The following is a 24,799-nucleotide window of genomic DNA, read 5'->3' on the forward strand; positions in this document are numbered from 1 at the left end:
AAGTGCTCTGGTAAAAGTTAAAGTACTGATTTGACTTCTTTACTCAAGTAGAAGTGAAAAGTACAGGCTCTGAAATGTACTCAAAGTAAAGTAGCTCTTTGGAGGACATTTCTAAACCAGATATTTTTGTGCAAAGCTAACTGAGCTATAGTAATATAATAAAGTGACAGTAGTACATGGCAATGCAGTCTTTATTATATAATTCCTGATCTAAATTTTATTTCTAATGAATGTATTCAACTTGAATCAAGTATGCAGAACATGAACATAGAAAAAGAAGAAGTTTATTTTGTGTTGCCTGCAGTGTAGAGGGTGACTTTTCCTCTAAACAAGAAAATGTGTACAGTCAGGGGTTAACCCTCTCAGGCTCAAATTAAACTTTTTGTTGCTAATGCACAACCAAGTCCTGCAGTGGTACTTCTGAGTAAAAAAAACTCATAAAATGTGTATGTGGGGTAATCAGGTTGTTAGTTTTTAACTGTTTCAAATTGGCACTGCCTGCCTCGAGAGGGTTAAAGTGGATTCTGCACATGGGGAAACCCCAAAATCCACTGTAGAGGTTTAGTGTGGGGAAAAGAATGAGAACTCACAATAATTTCTTCTGTGAGCTCCAGCAGATTTTCTTAGTGTACCGGCTGTGATCAGTTGACCTGCTGGTCTTTGTGGACATACGCAACAGGATGTTACATGTTACACATACATAAAGCATGTACAAGGATAGATAACACTAAATACTTAAAATGTCCCAGGGAAGAGGAGTATTCTTCAGTCCAAATGTTTTCCTCCTCCTGAGATCAGCAACAATATTTTTAAACACATGCAGTGTAACTGGTAGTTATCTTTTGATCAAATAGCTACTTTACCCCTTGTTTTCCAGATGTGAACGTTAATAATGCACACGACTACCTAGAATGGATGTCTTTTACAGTCTTGCATTATTTCCTTAAAGAGACGTGCAACACAAATTTGTCAACATTACAACCCACAGCCGATTCTCTGTCTTATTTCCGTTGTTCTCTGTCTGATTACAGATCCAGCTGATGTTGGAGCATTTCATCCTCCCAATGAATCACTGGACATTTTTGTGCTCACATAATAGGTTCATTGTACCACAGCTCTCACAGGAAGTCTGACTGAAGTCTGACTGAGTTTAGCCATGTCTCCGTAATTCTTTGATATATTGTATCATTTATGTGTCCTGACAGTCTGAGAAAGTCTTAGTCTTTTGTGTTTATATTATATTAACCCCATTTTTATTTTCATTAATGGTATTATAAATTTGTTGGTGGCTGACCGTACCCAGTTTCAATTTAAACGTTTCTATTCTTTGACAGATCTGCGGCCTAATTCGCTGTCCAGAAAATCGTCTCCTTAAAAAAACAAAAAAACAAACAAAAAGAAGTTATCGCTATTTTGCAATAACTCCTCCGGGCCTTTAGGGGGAGTAGAGGCAGTATGAGCTGTGCGCAGCCGGATGTTGACAGGCTCTCTGCTGTGTTTGAGCTGTAACTGTTACCGCTATCACGTTTCTCGTAGTCTCCACATCTAGAACTTTCCTGTCACTCCAGAAACAGTGCACATCCACAGAAGCAGATGGCAACCGAACGGTAAGTTCATCGAAATCTATCAATGAACTGTTCTTATAGCAGCAGACATTTCTTTTCTTTCGGTTATTTAACGCTAACTTGCTTTTTTGTTGCTTTTAGCAGCTTCCCCGATAGCTTCATTGACGAAGATCCACAGAAAGCTCTGCAGGTAAAACACTAGTCTCAGTTAGCCACAAACAAGTTTGCGCGATGCACGGTGGCTCTTGCAGGATGTCCATTTAACGTTAAATTCAGTGGACTTACTCTAGAAAGGAAATTGAGCAATACCCGTGGTGTTTGTGTTTCTGATATTACCAACAAGCTAGCGAAGTTAGCCAACGTGTTTGCTAGCCCTATTTAGTTATGAATAAAAGTAATCCCAGAATCGCTTCGTTATCATATCAAACGGTCACCTGTTTCTTTAATACCATTAAGAATTAAATATGTCTCATGCGTGAGGAGGTATTACTACATAACGTTAGCTCGAAATAGTCTGCTTGCTGGATACTAGCCCTGTCATCCTGACATGAAGTTGTGTCAACTGTGAACAGACTAAACCAGTGAAGTTTATTTCTGCTGTTTTAAAAGCCTCTGGTGAATCTGCGGTTATTTATGTGACTAACCGGGGCAGTATTATGAAAATCATTACAGTTTGCAGGAATAACACAGATTCGAATAGATTTACGGAGAACTGCTTGTTCTGTAAAGATATCCGACTGCGAAAGTGAAAGTTGCAGATGCATAACAGCGCTACTTTCGATTTAAGCATTTTTCTAGAAGTTTTTTTCTTGCCACAATTCTTGAAGCTGAAAACACGATTTTAAGCCCTTTATACAATAATAGCAACCTCGTTATTATTTTCAGGAGCTTAACGAGGCCTTACAAGGAGACTCAGACAACGCTGAGTGGTTTTGTCAGCGTGCCTATGCCCACATACTGCTCAAGAACTACAGCTGTAAGTCTGCACAGCACATGTGGAAACAGACCACACTAATAGCATTTTTGATGTATTATGAAGTGCATGAACATTATGTGAGCATTACAAATACCTGTTGTTTAGCTTTTGAGGTTTTACATTGCATGTGACTTAGCCTGGACATATGCACTGCATAAAGAAACATAGTAATTTTTTTATTTTTGTTTTGTGTCCACAGGTGCTGCTGATGACGCCAAGAAAGCACAACAGCTAAAACCCAGCCTCTCCCTTGCTTTCATGCGCACAGGGTATGGACTGTGAAATGCACGCCTTTACATAGCAGTTTTCTAGCCTGACTGACCACCCATAGGGTCAAATTTTCTAAAAGGGGCAAAATGGCAAGTGAGGACAATCCCCAAATAGTGCTCGCAGGTGTGGTTAGTTTTAAAAGCAATGTACAAATATACTTTACACTACAAGAAAAGCTTAAAAAACACTGTGGGCCTTCCTCACATCCATGGCCTATTCAGAATAACCAACCTAACCCACAGGGGTCCACCCTGGCATGCAGATGTTTAGCTCAGTTTAGACTGCACTTCATTCACCGTTTGATATGTTCATCTCACCACTTTAAAAAAAAAAAAAAAAAAAGGTAACAAAAATAATAATTAAAACATATAGTTTAATTGATTAAAAAATTATCCCTTCTGACACAAACGCACAGCCAGCTTTATTGACAAGATGGGATGAAACATGCTGTGTATGGCTCATGTTTCTGATGTTATCTGACGGTTGTCACAAAATGTCTTTCAGCTCAGTGATTTCAATTCTGAAGGCCTTTTGTTCAGTGCTCCCCCCACACCCCAAACCTGACCTCTAACATAAAGGAAAATTTTGAAAACCTGTCCTCGTCCATCAAACAAACTTCAGTTAAAGCTTTGTTTTGACACACAAGTCACCAAGGTCGTACTGTCGTGCTTTTTCACATTCTTCATGTCAAGCGGGCCTTGGAGGAGTCATCTTGGCCTTCGTCTCATCATGTTTGAACTATTGTAATCCACTCTACTCGGGTCTCAGACAAAATTCAGTCACCCGCCTTCATCTCATTCAAAACAAATTCACAGAGACAAGACAAAGTGATTTAAAGTTGAGCTGATTTGAAGCTTTTATTAAAGTTGTATTTGTTGTTACTTTAAAACCATGCATGGGCTCATCCTACCCGCACTGTCGATTTAGTTGGTTGGTATTAATTGAGCGACTGGCTGCGTTTGTCGGGTCAGACAATTCTAACGGTTCCCACAATACCCTCATTACATAGGTGTTTGAGTGTTTTCATAGAAAATCTATTTTTACTGCCCCTTTATTATTTCTTTTTGTTGTGTTTATTAACCTGTTATTCACACAGCATGTTCAGATTTTATGCCTTGTTTTAATTTGTTGCCTCTTTGTTTCTATATATTTATCATGTTTTGTAAAGCAATTTGTAACTATGTTTTATATTTTTTTTCTTTATTGTTCTTATTACGTGGTCACAATATAAGTTTGGTGTGGTTGCATTATGTAAAACTTAACGTTTTACGCCTTGCAATGTAAGAATTGTCGGAAACTTTTAAAGTTATACTAGTAAAAAGTCTGATTTCTGCGCTTCCTCAGAAGTTAATCCACAAAAACTACCAAAACATTTTGCTTTAACACGGTAAATCATACAGATGTTGTTTGTCAGATAAAGCTGCGTTTATTTTTCCAAGATTGTCTGATCTAAGTTCATGTGGCATGTTTTTCTCACCCAACTGCAGAATAGCCGAATATCACCTGAACAACTATGAGTCAGCGCATGCAGCCTTCACTCAGGGACACCAACTGGACGGTGAGTGCAGCTCATTTTGGCCTCAAGTGCAGGTTCCTTAATTCCACTGTGTACCAACTACTGTTCGCAGCAGTGTCCTGTCCACTTTGCTCTCCTCATTGTTTTCATGGCTAAATTTTGGGCCTTATCTTTAGGGCTTTTTTTTTTTTTTATGACTTACACAGTGACGACCACCTTAGCCAAAGGCATTATGTTTTTGGACATCTTACATCCATGCGTCACATTCTGGAGAACAAACCTCTTTTTTTTTTCCTTTTTTTTTTCTCTCGTATTTGGCACAGATGATCACTTGGTCTTATGGATGAACTGCATAGGTTTTGGTCATCTGAGGTCAAGGTTACTGTAATCTTACCATAACAGCAGCATTATTTTGCGGTTTGTGACAGACAGTTATGAAACTGTGACAGTTTCATACAGATAAAATAACAAAGTGATGACCATTTGAATACAGAATGTCAAGTCTGAGTAGGCTTGGATGTAGACTGTAATTCGATGATGTGGTCAAACTCCCCGCTCTCCATTCAGTTTTTACATTAGAAAAGCCTGCGTGTTCTTCACATGTGTGTAGTTGGTGCTTGGGTAGTTCAACATATTTGCAGATGCATTGCTCCAAATCTTTGCATGTCGTTACCACATGGAGAGCAGTGGAATAGTTGGAAACCATTAGCATTAACAGGCATTACAGTGGTATCACCTGTGCTTGCCCAACGCAGTAAATCAAATGAAAACCCACCATGAGAACTGTATTAGTGCTACGTATTAGTGCTGTGAATGGCGTCTGACGGTTGTCCTTAACACACAGTACTGGGCTTTTTTTTTTTTCCTTCTTTTTTTCTTTTTTCAGTCTCAGGGGCTTCTAGACCAATACACCATCTTAAAGAGGTGTACATACAGGAGGTGACTACACAGACCACAGACAGTCAGTGTCAGTGACATCCAGTAACTTAAAGCCATGGCTGGTGAAATAACTGCTGGCAACATGAGGTGGCTTGTCCTGTGTTAAACTATTCTCAACTTTAAGGCAACAGATCGAATAACAAAGGATCCCGTTGATGGACATATGACAGATTAGTAATAAATTTAGGGGTTACCTTGATGACCAGTACCTGGAATGACTGCTAGTGACCAAACGTCAGCTACAAGGCATACTTCACAGGCCAAACATTTCCTGTTTGGATCCTCCTTTAGAAGTCTTAAAGCAAGTGTACTTCACTGTCTCAGGTTTGTCTTTTTTAAATCTAAATCTAACATGTCCTCAGAGTTGTGGTGTATTTTTTTTTTCCAAATTCCAGTATTGCAATAATCCCACTAACACTGTTCCAAAAGAGTGCTTGAACATTTTGGGAATTGGATCGGCTGCACATTATTTTACAAGTATTTTCCCAGTACTTGGTGACAAATGTATAACAGGACTATATGTTTAGCTGTCTCTCATTTTATGAATGAACTCGGTGCCTTCAGTTGGACTTCATATGAAAAAAAAAAAAAATTTAATTATGCTAAACTCAGTCGCCAGTCGGCCACTATTGATTTAGCTGGTCACCCCACGCAAGTAAAGTCTTTACATGGGAAGGAATGTTCCAGAATAATTAAACTTCTCCAGCATACAGTCAGTTAAGTATAGCTGGCCTGCATAGTGTGAATAAAGTGATACTAAAGCATTAATGTTAGTTAGGCTTCAGTGTTTGATAAGCACATTGTACACAAATATTTCCTTGCAGTACAAGCTGTCATTGTGCTTCTCACAGGTGAAATTATGGAGCATTGACTGATTAGGGCTTTAGTGGCAGTTTGGCAAGTTGCCCGAGTGTCTTCAAGGAGCAGTTAGTGAATTTGTTTTTAGAAGTAAATCAGTGGGAGATGAAGAAAGACTTAAAATAATGCACAGTTAAAAACAAACAAAAAAACAAACAAACATTGCTGTGATGCAAGAACTTTATTTTCCAACTACCTTCTTCAGGCATGTACAGTGTTTTTGGACATCTGCTTACCAGGTCAGATTATGAGTGATTTCCTGATTTAGATGAAATGCCTTGAAACGAATACCTTCAACCTTGACTGGCCTTTACTTCAAGGGGACATGAAATGCTACACACATAAAGGCTAATTTAACTCACGGAGCCCTGCTCTCAAAAACTGACATAGATGTAACTCTGTCTGTGAAGCTGGATTTAAGAAATAAGTGCTTAAAGTTAAAGTTTTGAGAACACGTGTAGCGCCATCCTCAGTCAGTACGAAACGTTATGTCACGTGGTTGGTTTGGTGCGGCTAATAGACTTAGTTTATGTTAACTAACAGGTGACGGAATTGATGGCTCAGAGGAAAATAAGGACACTAACAATAAAAATCATTTTAAGGGATTACATACAGCACATACAGCACCAAGGGCGGATAGCACAAAAGTGATCGGGAAAGTCCACCTGTTAGCTGTAATGTTCAGTTTTGTAAAGCACTTTATGAATGAGGACTGTGATATAAATTAGCCTTTCTATGTGTTGTGTTTCATGTCCTCTTTAAAGCACTTGAGACTTGAGTAACCAGCTACTGATGCAGTTATGTGTTTTCGTAATGACTTTTTGTGTTGCAGTGTTTACTTAGTGTTAAACATGTAAGAGTGTTTATTCTTTTTTTGCAGATTCTGACAAAACCTTTGAGGTCTGGATCAAGCGGTGTGAGGAGATGATGGAAAGTAAGTAGCTCTCTCTGTACTGTGCAAAAGTCTTAATCCAGCCATTGTTTGCAATGGCTCATCAGGCTTTCTGAAAGTCTTTCAAAGTTTCTCTTTGGACATTGGCTACTTTTTCACTCATTTTCAGTCCACTCCTTGTACCTAACAATTTTCAGAAGAATCAGGTTTTATTCTTTCAAGCTAACACTTGACCAGTGAATCTTTTACACATGCAAAATGCATCTAAATCAAGGCATGAAGCAGTGACATATCTACACATAACAGACAACTTGGCAAAGAGCAATTTTAACCCCACAGCCAAAAAAGGCTGATGGGGTTTGTCGTCACCCCGGTGGGCGGGTGGCATGAGCACCCAAGATTGTGAACACAATAACTCGAGAACGAGGCAATATAGGATTTTCAAATTGATATTATAGGTGCATCGTCTAAGAGGCTGAGGGATAGCACTGGTCACTGCAAGTATTTTTAATTATCTGTAGTAGGGCTGCCATGAGTAGTCACGATTACGTCGACTATCAAAATCGTCGACGACTGATTTAATAGTCGACGCGTCGTTTGAAGCTTTGTAAGATCACAAAAGACGCAGGAATAAGTAGCAGGATTTAAGAGTGTAATAATGGACTGAAACAGAAGATGGCAGCACTGCATGCACAAGGATGCCAGCTGCCGTTAAACCCTGAAGAAGAAGCTGTGTCCCAGAATTCATAGCGCGGCCCAGCTCAGTTTCCAACAATGGCGGCAGCTAGTTAGTTTTAATATTACTCTTATTATTCTTTCTGGGTCACAAAATAAACGTTTAACATATTTTCAGGCGAGAATGTAGCTGTGTAAACCTCAAATATCTGCTCAGTTTATCAAGACACCACATATTTTCAAAAGCGCTCCGACGTTTTCAGAGACGTCTGTTACCCACTAGCTCGATAGCTAGCCGGGGGCAAGGCTCGCTAGAGCCCGTGAGAACACCGGACTCCCGGAAAATCGTTTTCAAACCCACCGCCGTCTTTCGCTACTCAGGTTAAACATATATAAGTCACTTAGATAACTTAAAAATGTTATTGTTGGCTTTTTTTTTTAGTATTTTATTTGTTCCTGAGTAAATCGGTTTGGCTGAGATTAAAGTTATAGTTTTTACACAGCTGAATAAAAGTCAAACAGACAGCTGATTATCAGAAGTGTGAGTGAGATGCTCGAGAATATACTCCGGTGTCCCGTTATATTTTAGATTGCAAGGAGTTTATTAAACTCTCCCTTACTTATTAAACTTCACCGAAACTTTATTTTTAGTTAGCACATACCTTAAACACTTAAAGCTGTAGGCTAATGATAGTTCTATAAGAGCAGATGCATGCTGGTGCAATAAGCTGTATGTTTTACGTCCAATGGATGCATGATCTGATTAGTCGACTAATCTCAAAAATAATCGGTGACTAGTCGACTATCAAAATAATCATTTGTGGCAGCCCTAGTCTGTACGCACTTTGCCATTAGGACTCTGTAACAAAAACACATTTTATTTCCATTTCTTTAGTTGAATCTTCAGAAAATGCCAATGATAACACAGTCTGGCATTTTCACACTAACAAGGTGAATCCTGAAGAGCTGTTGTCAGAAAACTTGTCATCGTGTGCACAGTGTGTTTTGTGTGTTTGATTAAAAACAGATAAGATAAAAAGTAGAAATAGGAAGAAATAGGAAAAGACCTGACACAGGACCTGAAAGATGTGGAAATCAAATCAAATTTCTCAAATTTTTTTGAATCAAATGATTCAAATCATTGTGGAAATCATCTGGAAATCTGCTTAATATTCATATAATTATGAACACAGAAAATTACTATTTGATGTCGAGCCCCCATGCAGTAACATCTGGAAAGCATTTGATTGACAACAGCTTCATTGTATAGCAGGACACACTGTCAATGCAGTAAAAGCATGGCTGGATAGAAAAACACACAGTGGAACACTGTCAGTCATGGATTGGCCTCCCCAGAGCCCAAACCTCAACATTACTGACTTACAGAAATGACAAAAAACGAGTTCAGGCTGTGCTGAAGAATAAAGCTGCCTTTTTCAGTGAAGGTTTCCATGTTTCAGTGAACGACTGGACCTATTTGTAGCAAAATATAAAGAAATTATAGGGGGCTCAAGACTTTTGCACAACACTGTAGTTTTATGGAACTTTGACCAGTAATAATGCATCTGAAGTTGTGGGGGGAGGAATCTGTGTTGTAACACCCTAAATGTAAGTAAACAAAATTGCCTGGGGTGCTTTTAGTTCAAACAAGCTTCAGACTTGCAAACTTTAACTTGTGCAGTATATCCTATTTACTGCCTGCCATCAAACGCGCAGCTAAATGGCACAGTCAGGGAGCAGATCAGCCCATCTGATCAAACAAATGAGCACGCACACGTCCACGGATCTACAGTATGCGCTCACAGTGGTGGAGGCTGAGCTGCTTAGTCCAATAAAAGATGCATGCCATGTCTGCGTGGTGTGTTTCTGTTTGCTGCTGATGCCTGGGCCCTCTGGATCATCTCAAGTAAACAAGAGCATGAGTTTTGACAAACACGCTTCACACCCGCGTGCATACGTACTCCCAGGAGTGCGTGATTCATCAGAGTTAACGTTACTGATGTTTGAAAGCCCCCGATGAGACCCAGCCTCTTTGATTAGCCGGCTTGCAGACAGCATACACACACACACTCTTACTGCTCACACCGGGAACAGCCTCTTTTTTTTCTTCTTTTTTTTTTCCTGGTGACTGTGTTTACTGCGAGCAAACACACACACAGCACCTGGTTATTCCATCACATGTGGAACCCCGCATGCATCAGAACACACAGTCGCACACAAGCAGCCCCCCCTTCCTTGTCACTTCAAGCTCGACCTCATTAAGACAACATTAACACGCCTCCTATCATCTCATCTATCTATGTAATGAAGTCTGTGAATAATGTATGACAGCATGCTGGTAAACGGTGTTTGGGCTCGCTCTGGCTCACAGGGCTTTTAATGGGCGTGGCTAGACCAGTAAACAAACTGGTGGAGAGGCTCAGAGAGTGTATGTGTGTGTCTGTTTATGTTGTGTTGTGCCTATTGTCCGTTATTCACCTATAGATACATTTAAAATTGGCGCTGGAACCTCTGCTCTTATCCAGTAATCTAATAGTCATGTTTTAACAGAGATCAGTGAAGCCAGTTATGGGTGTATTAAATGTTTCGAGCTGAAAGCCCACCTTTTTTCCTTTTTTCCCTCTACAGATAAGACACAAAACAACAACGTCAACACGGTGAGTTTCTCTTTGAGGCCACCTGGGGGCATTGTTGCTCTCAGCATCAGCACGGCTTTGTCCACGCTTTGGCTTCAAACAAGGAAGCCATACTAAGCTTCTTTTGTTGTTGTTGTTATGGCTTTTTTTCACCCCCCCTCCTCGTTCCTGTGCTTTTCTGTCTCATCCATTTGCTTTCCCACCACGTCCTCCTCTCTAATTGTCATCTCGTCTCGTGGGCTGAATGACCCAGCAGACACCAGCGGCTCCACCTGTGAAGTAAGTGCACAAATGTAAATACGCCCTATCTGGTATTGCTGTTTATTTATTATACAGAGTTAATATTCAACCGAGCCTCAGTGCTTCAAAGCAGCCCCTTTCTTTATAAAAATGTAAATCCCATGTACACAGAAAATATATGTTAATGAAGATGGCTGCTTTTTAAAATTATTATTATTATGCATGAAATCTCCATTTTTGTCGCGATAAGTGGATTAAGGGGTCAAATTCAAATAAGTCTTCCTGTGCCGTTAATTCTTGTGTTTTAATCGTTTGTCTTTCAGGCACGACTGGTACCAAACAGAATCGCAAGTCATTGTCACAGTGATGGTGAAAAATGTACCCAAGGATGGCGTGCATGTCAGCTTCATGGAAAAGGAGGTATAAACACACACTTGAATGCTGTGTTGAGTCTCTGTTTGCTCTGTGTGTGGAGCAGAGATGGGTTAGCTCTTGGGTGTTTCCTCAGGGGGGCCCATTAGATGGGTCTCTCTCTCTCTCTCTCTCTCACACACACACACACACACACACACACACACACACACACACACACACTCCCCATGGACCCAACTATGCCTCCAGTGGTGCCTTGTTAACATTGCCCCCAAAGTACAGATCTAAGAACAATTTACCCTCCCCAGCTTCTCCAACCTCCTAATTGTCTATAGATGGAAGGCATAACTGATCTAGGATCAGCTGCAGAACCCTCTAGGGACAACCTCCCTTTCTTACTCTTTCTTACTCTTTTACTTTCTGCCTTTTGCCTTCTTTCCCTCTCTCCGAGGGGTAACTGTGGGGCACCCCAGGGAACAGCTTTGTCTTTCCTAATAGAATAACAAACTGAATTTACCCCATTTCAAAAGAAATTGTTCACTCGCTTCGAATCACACAGTCACTTGTTAAGCTCCTTCCGTGGTGCAAACTACAGATAAGTTCATATATTTTTTACTAGGTCAGTATACAAAAGAAATTAAAGATGAAAGGCGACGGTTCCATTTATTTTCCCTGGTGACTGCGTTTGCAGAAGCTGTATACCTACAGACAGCGCAGGAATTCAACTTGAAATGAATATTAAGGCTTTGATAGTTTTATGGAATTGCCCAAAAGCAACTTAAGCTAACTTTCGAAGCTTTTATCCTCAGTGAACTATTTTTTTTTTTCTTTTTTCCTCATTCATTATGGGTCCAAAATCAGAAAAGTCCACTTTTAGTGAAGCGTTAGGTTGCAGATTACAGTTGAATACACTGCTGGGGCAGTGTGCTGTTGATTCGAAAGGAATGAAGTACAAGACTGCATGAGTGTCACATTTGCCAAGTGATGAGCATGTTAGAAGTGTGAGGGTTTGGGCCGTAGCTGAAGCCCTGTCCCTCTAAAACAACAAGCCGCCCACCTACCCTGCCTGAGTGAGTGACAGGCCGTTAGGAGCTGTCTGATGCCCCCTCGTCACTGTGTGGCTGAGGGGGACAGGTTGAGGATACTACTGGCCGCCACACCAGCCACATCAGATGATCATTCTCATGGACACTCTGACACCTTCGACCCCCCCCCCCCCCTTATCTCTTTTTTCTAAGGATCGCTGTGCCATAAAATCTGTATACTGATGCAACAATTCCAACTTGCAGATGGTTCCATATTTATTTATTATTTATACTTCGTGGACATGGTCCTACCTTTAAAACCATGTCATATGTGTATATTTCACAAATTGTATACTACCAAAGCTAATGCCAGTATATAAAGGGAAATAACTTATATCTTTTGTGTGTGATGCCTTCAGATGTCTGCCACAATACAGCTGCCATCAGGGGATAACTACAACCTCAACCTCCACCTTCTACACCCTGTTGTCCCCCAACAGAGCAGCTTCAAGATCCTCACCACTAAGGTATCACTTTAACTTTAGCTAGCGGAGTTAATGTGCTGTAAAAAAATCTTTAACTGTTTCCCCCTTGGACACCTACTTAGTTTGGAAAATACAAACAGATTTACCCCCTGAGTGGTTTGTGTCACATTTCAAGCCTGACTTCAGAACATACATTGATTGCGTGTGATCAGAATTTGGTGAGGGTGATCTCTAACTAGGGCTACCCTTGGGAAAACCCAATGGTCAACAAACCATGTCTTTGTTGAAATTTAATGAGGTGGCAAAACCCGTCATTAAGGGTTCGAGAACAGTCGTCAAGGGTCAAATATCATCTTTGTGGGGGAAACACTTAAAATTCCCACCATTGTTTTTAACAGTAGCAGCTGTGCATAGTTACATTGAGAATGATTTTAGTGTTTTGACAGGTTTAAAAGACTTTTTAAATGTTCTCTTTTTTTAATCAAGACCGATTCATGAAGCAGAACCAGACCACACGTATCAGACCTGCAGTTGTGTTAAGGGTCCATTGTTCTGTAAAATGTACTTTGAAAATATTGAGACGTGTGTATTCTGCTTGCTTTTTGTCCAGTCTGGGGTCACAGTGACCCCGGCTGACCAACACTCAAACAGCTGAGATGATAAATGGCCTCATACGGGGTGATGATGTGCTTGCCAGAATACAGTTTATCATTGCCAGGTCATTTCTGGAATCTTTTTGAATTTTTAAAAAGGTGTATTCAAGCCACGGAGAATCCAGGAAATACTTTGAGATGCTTTCTGTACACAGCAGACTCGACTTTGGCAGAATATAAGTCTGTGTGCCACTTTACAAATTTTTTTTAGTAGCAAAAACACAAACAAACGAGGAAGAAACAACATTTTTAGGTCATAGAAACACTTCCACTGAGTTTTTGAAAGTCAACGAAAAGTCATTGAATTTTACTCTGAATCATTGGGAGCACTGTGTTTATCCCTGCCACGCCAATAGTTCCTCTCAACAATAAAGCAGCAGACTATCAAACATGTCGGGGGACGCGTTTTATGCCGCTGTAAAGGGAATAGGACGTAGTAATGCTGCACGCTGTAGAAATGTTGTTATTGCTCTGAAGTGCAGATGCATCGGATGGCGTGTTGGTTTCTGTGGATTCAGACTTTTCTTTATTAAAAAGAAAAGATAATGAAGCGGGTGTCAGATGGCAGTAAAAAGGCAACGTGGAAAAGCGTGCTAATGCGAGTTTAAGCAGCTTAGTGAAATTGTGACCGATCATTACTTTGGTTACCACTCTGAGATCAACATCTTAATCTCTCCAGTGATTTAAAGCAGTATAAAGTAGACTGTCGCTACCTATAATTCCTTAATGCTGGTAAAGCTCACTGCAGCTGGAGCAGAAATGAGAAAATCCACTCTGGCTGTATACAGTGCGGCTCCTGCGGTTCATCTGTGCAGCTAAAAGGAGATTCACACATATGCACAAATCCTCACTCCTACACACACACGGCTGTACGCGCGGAGTTCCTCAACCCTTTTTAAGGTGATTATGGACCTAATGAGTAGGAAGGGCACTTTTTTACTATAGACTAATTAGTGTATATTATAGAAGATGTGGGTTAATGAGTGTGCTGGCTGAGTGTGTGCTGATTCAGGGTTTAGACCCCTGTCAGGCTTTAGCCTGCAGATCAAAAGACAGCCTTCTGTGTGACTTGTTTTGATTGGTTGGTTGTTTTTTTTTTTTTTCTTCATCATTAACGAGGGGATTTGGTTTTTTTTTTTTTTTTTTTTTTTTTTAGGGCATTGATCATTCCGGTCTTGTCAATACAGAACTCCATCAAGCTTTGCTCTTTCTCTTGACTCTTGTTTAAGAAGCATCTGTAGATGCTGCCTTTTTCAAGTTATTTTGTTTAAAGAAATCAGCTCCTCAGAATGTAATTTATACTAAAGAAATTATAGAACTATACAAGTTTCTGGCCTGAATCTTGAACCTCAACAGTTTGAGTGTTTGTTTTTTTTTACCCAGCCAGTTAGAGTTGAGTTTCTCATTTTTTGATCAGTTTTCCTGACTTTTAGATTTAACGTGTGAGTCTTACATATTTGAAAAGTGGCTAAATACTTGATATTGAAATGACTCTCATCGTTTACTTACCAAAGTTAGACTCGACATGGAGAAAAAGTTTATCGCTTATAGTTGATAAAATTATAATCTTCCGAAGTATTCCATCTGCAGGTAGCTGACCTTTATGGGAAATGAAAAAGAGATGAACAAAATGTACCGAAGCCACCTACAGAAGCAGAGAGCGGTGGAATGAAAATGGTATTTATGCAGATGATTAGAATACTAAAGATGAGTCTACTCATCGGCGTTATATAAATGTCTTATCAGCAGACAGAACAGCACTGATGAAGCGTGTTGTGATTTATTTATTTTTTCTTCCCCCAAATACAATTATCATTAAGTTTGCATTCAGGCTTGATGAACACACTCCACAACAACCCCGCCTCTTGTTTGTTTGATGCAAATTACTGGGCTTTGCTCAGGTCTTGGTCTTGCCTCTGTGCTATGTTTAGCTACGTCAGCTAACTTTGAGGATTTTGAACGCAAACATGTCTGTTGGAAATTGCATGACCTGAACAAAGTGAACGCTAAGAGACGTGTAAACCTGCGTTAAGATGTCATTTAACAGCCTTTTCTTAAATGGAGTTTGCGCACTTAAAAAGCCTGCTTTTTAAGACCTTCTCTAATGAAAATCAAGTCTGTGACCTTGGTGATGCGTCTATACTTTTAGTGAGTCATTTATGGGTGTGTTGGCCTCACTTTCCTGCTCTCACATACACTCGTGCAGTGAAGCCCACAACAGAAAGGTAAAATGAAATATTAATCAAGTTGATGAAAACACATCGACGATAAACAAGATGAAAAATAAATAAGAAGAAAATAACACACATTTTTTTTGTCCTGTTCAAAGAGAAAAGGAAAAACAAAGAAACTGTTTGCATTGCAGGCGCGAAATACATCCACACTGTCAAACCCTGTGCTGTTAGCTTCCTCGATGCTGTGTTAGCTCGGCTGTTTGAAAACCGGCGCACTGAACACATCAGCTTGTTCTTAGAATATCTGATATTGCTTTTTGGTCCAGCGTCGGGCAGATAGCCGATCCAAGTATAGGATTGGAACGTTTGTGACATACACCCAAGAAGGTAAAAGTCTGACTTTACCTGGTAAAAAGGTGTCACCCATTGAGATGAACCTACCTCACTCCCATGATGTATAATCCTGTTCTCTGTGAACAGGACTAAGCTGCAAAGCAATTCTGGTATAAGTGACACAACTACAGTTATAAATTTTCCATTTTAGAGGCCCAGCAAATGAAAAACAAAAAATAAAACCCAGCAAACAAACTCAAACAAAATCACTGGAAAAGGAGCAACTCAGAATTAGATCGGTAATGTTCGGAAAGTGTGAAATGTTCAAGAGACGCTCTGACCCAGGCGTCTGACCAGCATCAGTTTGTCTCAAACTCTGTCAAATCTTCACCCTCACCCATTTTTCCTGCTTCGAACACATCAACTCTGGCTATTAAATGTTCACTTGCTCCCTAATATAGCCCATCACTAACAGCTGCCACGATGAAGAGATAATCTGTGTTATTCACTTGAGCTGTCAGTGGTCATAATGTTATGCCTGATCAGCGTATACCCAGAGTGCTTTGAGCATCCAGGTATCTTGTGGAGGAGGCTTGGAGACGTTCTCCAGCATATACAGAGGCGGCGTCTTCTAATGTGTTCAAGTGAATCTTTTAAACAGATCAACTTGATGCACACAGCTCGTTTCTTCAGCCCCCAGTTGATTGATCGAATTAAGCCTGTTTTTGTCTGTTAGATCAATACTTATATATAAATATATATATCTCACTAGCAAAAACGAATCAAAAAAAGGTTTGTCTCACAAGATATAGTATTATATAAACAAAACAAAAATCTTTAAGCAAGCTGAGCCAGAGCGCACCTGAAAGCAATGAGGGGAGTTATTTAAGTTTACTTTGCAGCAAGGCCACAGGGGGAATGAAAGGGCAGTAGACGACGGTGGGTGCTGGAATTACATACTGTATGGTGTCAAAGAAGCAAAAAGCATAGAAATGGAGCACCACATAACCTGTATGTCTCTCTATATATATGTGATGTCTGTATTGTGAGCATTATATCCACTGGCTCCACTGTGTCGAATAGAAGCTGACCTGCACAGAAACTGCCCCCTTTCAAAAAAAAGCCACATTTCCTCTTACTCGCTTTCTCACTTTTCCATGGCAACAGCAGACACTGCATACCAGAGGTGCACGTGGGTTGCAGCTTAAACAAGGGCTCAGTCTTAGAGACACCGCAGCTGAAGATGGTCTTAGACTCCCTCTCCACCCACTGTTACTGTCTTTTTATTTTATTTTCAGGCCTTTTTTCCCTTTATCCTCATTTACCTCCTTTTTCTTTTGCTAATTTCTTTATGGCTCTCTCACAGACAAACACACCTTCTGTCGTTCTCTCCGTGTGTGTGTGTGTGCGTGCGTGTGCGTGCGTGTGTGTGCGTGCGTGTGTGTGTGGATAGAAACACAAACACCGCCCTTCAGGATAACAAGAGAGGGTGTTCTCAAACCTTCCTGCTGTCCCACAAAGACCCAACTGTTCCCTGGTCCAGTAGGCTCCTCGGGCACACACGGCCCCCTTCCCCATGCACACATCACTCCAACAGTATAAGCCCTCATTGGCGATTCAAAAGTTTAAAATGGCATACGAACTCCTAACTCTTTATAAACTGGATGTGTGCGAGCCCATGCGCATGACAGCGTGAGAAAACCCTGAAATACTGAGCAGCTTTCTCGATGCATGTCTCATTTAAATATTTTGGAGCCGTTTCGTCTTTTGAAGCCAGGAAGCCACTGGGGGGATAAAAACATTCAAATGAACAACGGCATCAGCAAATCAAGTTTCTCCAGATTGGCATGCATCCCTAATGAGCGTTTAAAAAAAGAAGAAAAACGAACTGCATTTCCCTCAGAGCTGTTGACTCACAACCAATGTTGGTCGGTCTGACTGTCTGTAACAGGCTGCCCTGCACTCTGTGCTCCACAGTGTTTACGCTTCATCTCCCCGCTGTCTTTAAAGACAACTTAGCAGGGGGAAGCTAAGCTGGGTGTGCACGCGTACACACACACACACACACACACACACACACTCTCACTCACTCTGGTACAATGACAGAGGCTGAACAGTAATCTTTCCACACACTTGTGCCATTTAAAGGAACTATTTGAAGTGTGCACGTGTGCGCGCGTGTCATCTCTAGCACATTATCGTCAGTGCGACCTCGTCCTGTCCTCCATCACGGCAAACATTCCAACCGCAGGGGTCACCGCGACAACGGGGAGCCAATTACACACCAGTGTGTTTGATCAGAACAGACGGCTAACGCGCACACGTGGGCGTGCACGCAAACACGCCGAGCGGTATCGGAATGAGCGCTCGCTCCTTCGTTCAGCTCGAAACTCATCTCTTTTGGGCGAACGGCTAAAGTGGCGTCTCCCCTCTTTAATTTGCACGCCTGTCAACGTCGAAGAACGTTTATGTGTATTTCATTTGTGTCCTTTTTAGCCGAGCTTGTTTCAAAATCCGCAGGCATCTGGGGAAAAAGAGGGAGAAGATGCCGGCCCCCTAGCAGGAAGGGGGGGGGGGGGGCGACGATGGCTACAAACACATGTGACAAGCGACATGGGACCTCAGTGCCCCTCTGTAAATAGCATGTGTGCATCTGTGTAGTACAGGATTGTATAGTCCAGCCTCTGGGGTCCTGTGGGTGGTGGCCCCTGATTGTGGCTCTGCTGTCACATCCCTTTACAAGCCTGTCATACACACAGAGAAACACACACACTGCGCCTGGCCTGCCATGTCCCTTAAAAGCTAGGAAACGCAGATGTGGCAGCAGATTAATGTTGTATGTCCTAGGAGCACACACGGAAACACACACTGTCAATTCGATGCACATCGCTACAAAAATATTATGTCTGGTAATTCCAAGTTAATACATTTAATTCTCTCAGCCTTTGATCCTTTGCTTTCACTGTCTTAGAAACTTAGAACTTTATAGGTTTCTAATTTAATGACAGATAGAATTTGATTACTGTATTTTTGACGCTCCTTCATTGGATTGCACAAAAAACATCACATGATTTAAAAAAAAAAGAAAAAAGAAAAAAAAAGATGAAGACGTCTTTAAATAGACTACAAGTTGCTTTGAGTCACTAGTGCTGCTACAAAAGCGGTGTCAGGCTGAACACCAGTTATTGGTGATTTGAACTAACGGTCTGATGTGCTCACGAGTCTTCAAAGCATCACGAGACCACTAACAGAGCTCAAAAGGCATCTACGCCCCAGACTGCAGGTGGATCTGTCAAAAACAAGTGTTTAATATGCCGTGGGGAGCTTTTGCAAAACCTAACTGATCGGCAAGCTTCAGTAAATAACCGTAGAAACATCTCCGGGATCATTTAAAAATTCTTTACGTTGCATTTTGGCCATATGTTTGTGTTTTTGAGGAAATTATGTATGACTGGTAGATCTTAAATTACTGCATTTCCAGTGAACTGGAGCTGATGTCTCAGTGTGCATGTGTGTGTGCAGCCTTTTGCAGACGAAAAGCTGTAGCACTCAGCATGCTTTAGTTTTGCAGTGTGGAGGGCAAGTTCGCGGTTCTCCATCCGAGAATGATCTAGAATGCAAACACAAGCTAATTTGATGAGTACATCATCCAGCTTTTACAGTGCGTGAAGTTTCCGCTCGGTGTTGGAAGTGAAGCTCGCTAAATTGAAGTTTTTAAACAAAAATGCACACTGGATAACTGTAGCTATGCTTTCTAAAAGCAAACCTTTTTGGATGCTCAGAAAATTGATGGCAGTCCCTTTATTTGTTAAAGCTGAAAGTCTGTGATTGGTGTACAGAAGTAAAAATGCCAAAACTGCGTGTTGGCTCAAACATGTGTGGAGCTACGTTGAAAGTCCTTTTCTGTGGAGGTCTTGCTTATTTAAGCAATGCAATGACAAAATACATTTTACATGTATTATTAAGGCAGCAGACAATTCAAAATATGACACAGTTTCTCGTTTTTGATCTTTTAAGATGTTTTCTGTGTGCGGTTTTTAATTAAACTTGGGCTTTTAAATAATTACCAAATGCCTTCATTCTGTCTTTATTTTCTATTTCACACAGCGTCACAGCGGCTGTGATTTTTGAGAGAATCAGATATCTCCCAGCACAGCTCTTCATGTTCCTACTGATAAGTTGATTAAGAGTTACATGCCAACCCGAGGATTAAGCTGCTCCACAGATGGTTGCGTAACATGCGCGAGATGAGGGGCGAGACACAATGAGCAATTTGCATATGCCGAAAACAATGCACGTTTTCAGGCTGCCTCACTTCACTTGGAAGATGTTCAAACTGTTGCAATTCTTTGCAGTGACAAAAAGTGAAGAAAGTAACAAAACAGAATCGGCGCTTGAATCGTGCGTCAATATTAAATTGACATTTTTTTCCAAAAGAAATTGTGGGATGCGAACCTCTTTTTAATTCTTAGAAACTTTCTGACAGGCACTTCTTTTGAAGCATACCAGCTCTTGTGTGTGTGCGAGTACCTGGGGGTGAGTAGACGGTGTACTAGAAATTAAGAATTCTCCCTTTTCGCACAATCCGGCTGGTCTGATTAAAACGGCAATGAATTATTCCAGCAGTAACCTGTATTCTCAGGGGACACCTTGTGTTTGGGGTTTGTTTGTTTTTTTTAAGCTGTTCAGCCCTTTGCAGCTGAGCCCAAAAGTTAATTTCGGACACTGCACAGATGCCTCGCCGTGTGCACGAGGCCCTTTGTGGAGCAGAAAGCGCTGACACACACCAAAGCGATCTATCAGTGTAAAGCCACTCGCACTAGCTCATCACCTCGGCGGAGAAGCTAGCAGCGGTCATACTGTCTCATTTCCCTCAATCTGCTCCCCTCGCTCACACCTCAGTCCGTGTCAGTCAGCCTCCCTGCCTCCCCATCCCTAACCTCCTCTCTTGGCACCCTCATAAATGAATAATCACATCGCCTAGCAGAGCAGAAATGTTCCTTAATTGCGCCGACATCACCAGCTCTGTCTTTCACATGCACACATATCAAACACACGCGCCATTAATGGGTGAAAGTGGACTCTGTGTGTGTGTGTGGAAGGTTTGTGGGAGGCGGGGGGACGCATGGAGCTGCTGCTCGCGTGTCTTGCTGCTATGTGCCCTGTCAGTGTGGCTCAGTGTTAAAAGCATGTGTCCATGTCCTCTCTCCCCTCATTGTTTTCTTCCTCTACCATGTTCTCCCGGTGTAATGATTCGGATCAGATGCTGCTGTGTGGAATTAGGATCTCCCGCCCTCCTCCCCCCCACGCTCCGTCTCTCACACTGGCCCCTCTGGCTGACAGGCATCTCGTTAGTGCAGTATGTCTGTCAGTGAGGTTTGAGATTGAGCTGTGTCCCCGCATATCCCTGATGTGTCTCTCTCTCCCGCTCACACACACACACAAAGTTGACGGCGGCGCTGAACAAGCCGGTCTCTCCGGCCTCAATAATGATCTGATGTCCCGAACTTTTAAGCTGCCACTTTAGTGGAAGAGTTATTTTCGTGCTACGCACCAAAGACAACGTTTTTTTTTTCCTTTCTTTTTGCTTCTTTTTAAGAATCGTTAACTCCCTTTTTCTCCTCTCGTGTCTTCCTCCTCTTCTCCTCCGTCAGGTGGAGATCAAGATGAAGAAGACGGAAGCCGTCAGATGGGAGAAGCTGGAGGGAGAAGGACACGAGTCCAGCGTCAAACACTTCAATCCAAGTCAGTCCGCAGCTTCGACATTTGCCCTCTTCCACCCCACCTCCCACCACCAGACTGTTCTCCTGTGTCTCTCCTTTTCTCCCTTCTTATTTCTCCCTCTCTCTGCAAAGATCAATATAAGCTCCTGTGTTTGTCTGTTTTGCACTAAAATGAGAGTGGGCAGTCGAGCCCTGCTTAGAGTCTTTCATTAGTCTGACGGCGAAAGTGGGCAGTGAGAGGGAAAGGTATGGCAGCGGAATATGACTCAGTATTTTAACCCACACATTCCTATTACTGACAGGATTAATTACTTATGTAAGTGTGTGTTTGAAGGGGGAGTAAAAGTTAAGTGGGGAGCCAAACTATGTTGTTTTTTTTCCCTCCAGCTCATTCTCTTGGACATCTTGTTTATTAGCGCTTGCTTTTAAATTGGACTGCGGTTTCATTTAAACATCATATTTGACATTTTATTTTTATGGCACTGCATCTCAGTTTGTCCACACTTGGCCTGAATCTGTCTGCTGTGCATTTTGCTGCTGTATTTATGTAAATCTGCGTCTGGATTACATTTCCTGCTCTCCCCCCCATCCCGCCATCTCTTGTTGGGATTATGGTGGGTGTATTGCATCCAGAAAAATATAGAAATCCAATCACAATGGGATTCTTCGCCATCTAAGTCGGACGATTCGGTGGCAAGGAGAGTGAAATTGGTTACGAGCTGACAGTTGAGTCTGTGCGCTGTGATTGGATGATAAAAGTCAGCGTATTTAATTAAAAATGTTAATGAACATTTGAAGTGTTTTCACAAAAGCAGTGAGCTCTTTTTATTTTGGGCTCTGATGGAATTTAAAGATTTCTTTCTTCATCAGACCAGTACCCCACATCGTCCCACTACACCTGCAAGTGGGACAAGTTGGTGGTGGAGATAAACGAGGAGGAGAAAAATGAGCAGGTGGAGGGAGACGCGGCACTCAACAAGCTCTTCCAGCAGATCTACTCGGACGGTTCAGACGAGGTCAAACGAGCCATGAACAAATCCTTTGTGAGTATTATGTTTAACTTGCGTTACGCGTGTTTCACACTGAAAACAGTCGTACACGTGCGTGGTCGCAAAAACGATCTCTTCTCAGTTCTAAAAGGAAAGGTTTAATTTTCCTTCCTCACCGCCTCCATCGTAGAATCGGTGTATTGGTGTCTGCCTAGATGGCCACCTTTTATTTGAAGTGGACTCTGAGACGCATAACAGAGGTCAATAAGTTCAATCTTTGTAGCCTGAGCAGCCCACGTCTGGCCCTTCCTGTTTCATTTTTAAATCAGTTACACTTTTAACCTAAATCGATCCAATCTGTTAGCTGCTGCCACAGGACATCATATTTACAGGCTTTTGCAGTCTAATGTGTTACGTTTGCACACATTAATACAGGTAAAAACCTGTTTTAATGTGTGCTGTTATTTGTATAATTTAATGATAATTTATTATTTTGAATCAGAATTAAAGTCATGAAGAGAACAGAAAAACATTTCTTTTTTTTTTGCACTTTTCTTTCTTTTAATTAAAAAAAAAATCTTATTTTAAACACTTTCCACTGACCGACAACAACACAGAGCTCTGGTCTCTGGAAGCAGTTGAAGGAAATTAAGAGTTTATGCTAGCTGACAGCTCTGGGACGGCTTAACTAACCCAGACTAGATGTAAAGTTGGCCAATTAGCAAATAACATATCAGGTCTTTTGAAGAAAAAAAAATCGGTTGAATATTTCAATGTTGTTGCTGTAGATCCTCAACCGATCATTTGCATTACTGGGGTATTGTTTCTGTTTTTAAAGAATGCCAGTGATCTACCTCATTGGTTCCTCCAGTCCGTGTATAGACTCGCTCAGCTCTGTTAGGTTTTGGAAAGACAATGGCCCAAAATTGTAATTGGCAGGTCAGATGTTTGGCCCCCCAAAAAAGCAAAATCATTAATTGGAACTGACCAAGACAATTATAAATTTGACTTTTGGCCCTTCAAATAAACTTTTGTTGTTGACTGTTAGTTTTCTAGCATGCCTAATTGACAGCAACCCACAGACTTACACAAACATCTAATTGGGGGAGCTCGCAACAATTATCAGAATAAGTTCCAGATTTAAAAAAAAAAAATGCTCTCATTTTCTTTAGTTAAAGCTTTAGCGGTGCTATGAAAATGCAAAGCTCCATCAGTAATTATTTACACAATTCTCATTATATTGAGTGAACACACACACACACACACACACACACACACACACACACACACACACACACACACACACACACACACACACTGGGTTGATTGATGCAGCAGGAACAGATTGTCTCGTTAATGAGCGTGTATTAAAGTGTAATGAAGGAAGTGTGTATGATTGCAGCCAAATGTTGATGGATGAAGGCACGGATGGGCATTCATTAACGATATGATCTCATGATGCTGGAGAAAAAAGTATTTACTGTCATTTCCAGCATACAGCCTGAAGCCAGCCGTGCTTCGGTGTGATCAGTTGTCATTTCTGCATTTAGCTTAAACATCTTAAACACGAGTTCTTGTTACAAAACATCAGGACAATGAAAAGTTAAACGGTTACCAGTCACCTTGTACTTCAGCTGTGCTGCAGTGGACTTACCTGAGGCTCACTAGCAGAGAGAAAGTGTTGCATAACTGCTACTGAAAACCTGTGACTTCTCCTCTTTGTGCAGATGGAGTCAGCTGGTACGGTCCTGACCACCAACTGGGGAGATGTAGCCAACAAGAAAGTGGAAGTGAAACCGCCCGATGATGCAGAGTATAAGAAGTTCTGAGCGTCCCCTATTTCGCCATGACTCCCCCTCCCCCACCTCAGTTCATCATCTTTCTTGACATCTGTCCACCTGAGCTACAGCGGGATTCGTCGTCGCCGCCCTGCAGCCTGCATGGCTGGCCACTGCTTCGCCTCTTCTTCGTGTTTGTCACTAAGTGCAGGGAGCCAAGCATTCCCACCATCACCCAAGCAAACTACATATGGCCTCTTCTCTGCAATATATATTCGGTTAATTAAGATGATCTGTTGAAAGGAATGATCAACATTACCTGATTTCTTTTAAAGGCCAATGAACTCAAAAGGGAACTGAGATCGGGCTTAAAATTGACGCGCTTCACTTCAACTTCCCCCCGCCCCTCCTAATCACTCACAGCCTTTATATTTGGGAGCCTTCTGTGACTTTGCAATATTAGTACTTGTATAAAAAAGTTGCTAAAACATTTGTGAACACTACCTTTAAACCAACTGATTGTGTTTCACAGATCATGCTTTTTTTGTTTTCCTCCTCTTTTTTGCACTCTGTAAAAACAGCAGTCCTCTGCAAAACAACTTATCTGGAAAGTGTGCGACATGTCTGGCTCGCCACCGGTCTCTCTCTCTCTGTGGGATTCAAGCTTCGGTGTAAATAAAAGATTTGGCTCACAAACTTT

General features: G+C 41.4%; 1 protein-coding gene across 3 annotated transcripts; it reads left to right on the forward strand.

The window, feature by feature from the left end:
- The first annotated feature begins 1,478 nt into the window (after positions 1–1,478).
- On the forward strand, positions 1,479–24,799 carry sugt1 (SGT1 homolog, MIS12 kinetochore complex assembly cochaperone). 3 transcript variants are annotated; one of them, XM_085388021.1, is made up of 13 exons: positions 1,479–1,607; positions 1,707–1,755; positions 2,451–2,541; positions 2,741–2,810; positions 4,299–4,369; positions 7,005–7,058; positions 10,320–10,348; positions 10,581–10,606; positions 10,891–10,987; positions 12,384–12,491; positions 21,264–21,354; positions 22,203–22,375; positions 24,049–24,799. In XM_085388021.1, exons 1-13 carry the CDS (start codon positions 1,594–1,596, stop codon positions 24,148–24,150), a joined length of 975 nt encoding a protein of 324 aa, XP_085244147.1. In that variant the 5' UTR covers positions 1,479–1,593; the 3' UTR covers positions 24,151–24,799. The 3 variants fall into 3 exon arrangements, with proteins under 3 accessions (XP_085244147.1, XP_085244148.1, XP_085244149.1); XM_085388022.1 differs by having other exon boundaries at positions 1,480–1,607; positions 10,584–10,606; XM_085388023.1 differs by having other exon boundaries at positions 1,497–1,607; positions 1,710–1,755.

Source organism: Rhamphochromis longiceps, linkage group LG18 (genome assembly GCF_057381845.1).
Source record: "Rhamphochromis longiceps isolate RC_006_pf linkage group LG18, R_longiceps_female_GT1.1, whole genome shotgun sequence".
In the NCBI taxonomy this organism is placed as follows: Eukaryota; Metazoa; Chordata; class Actinopteri; order Cichliformes; family Cichlidae; genus Rhamphochromis; species Rhamphochromis longiceps.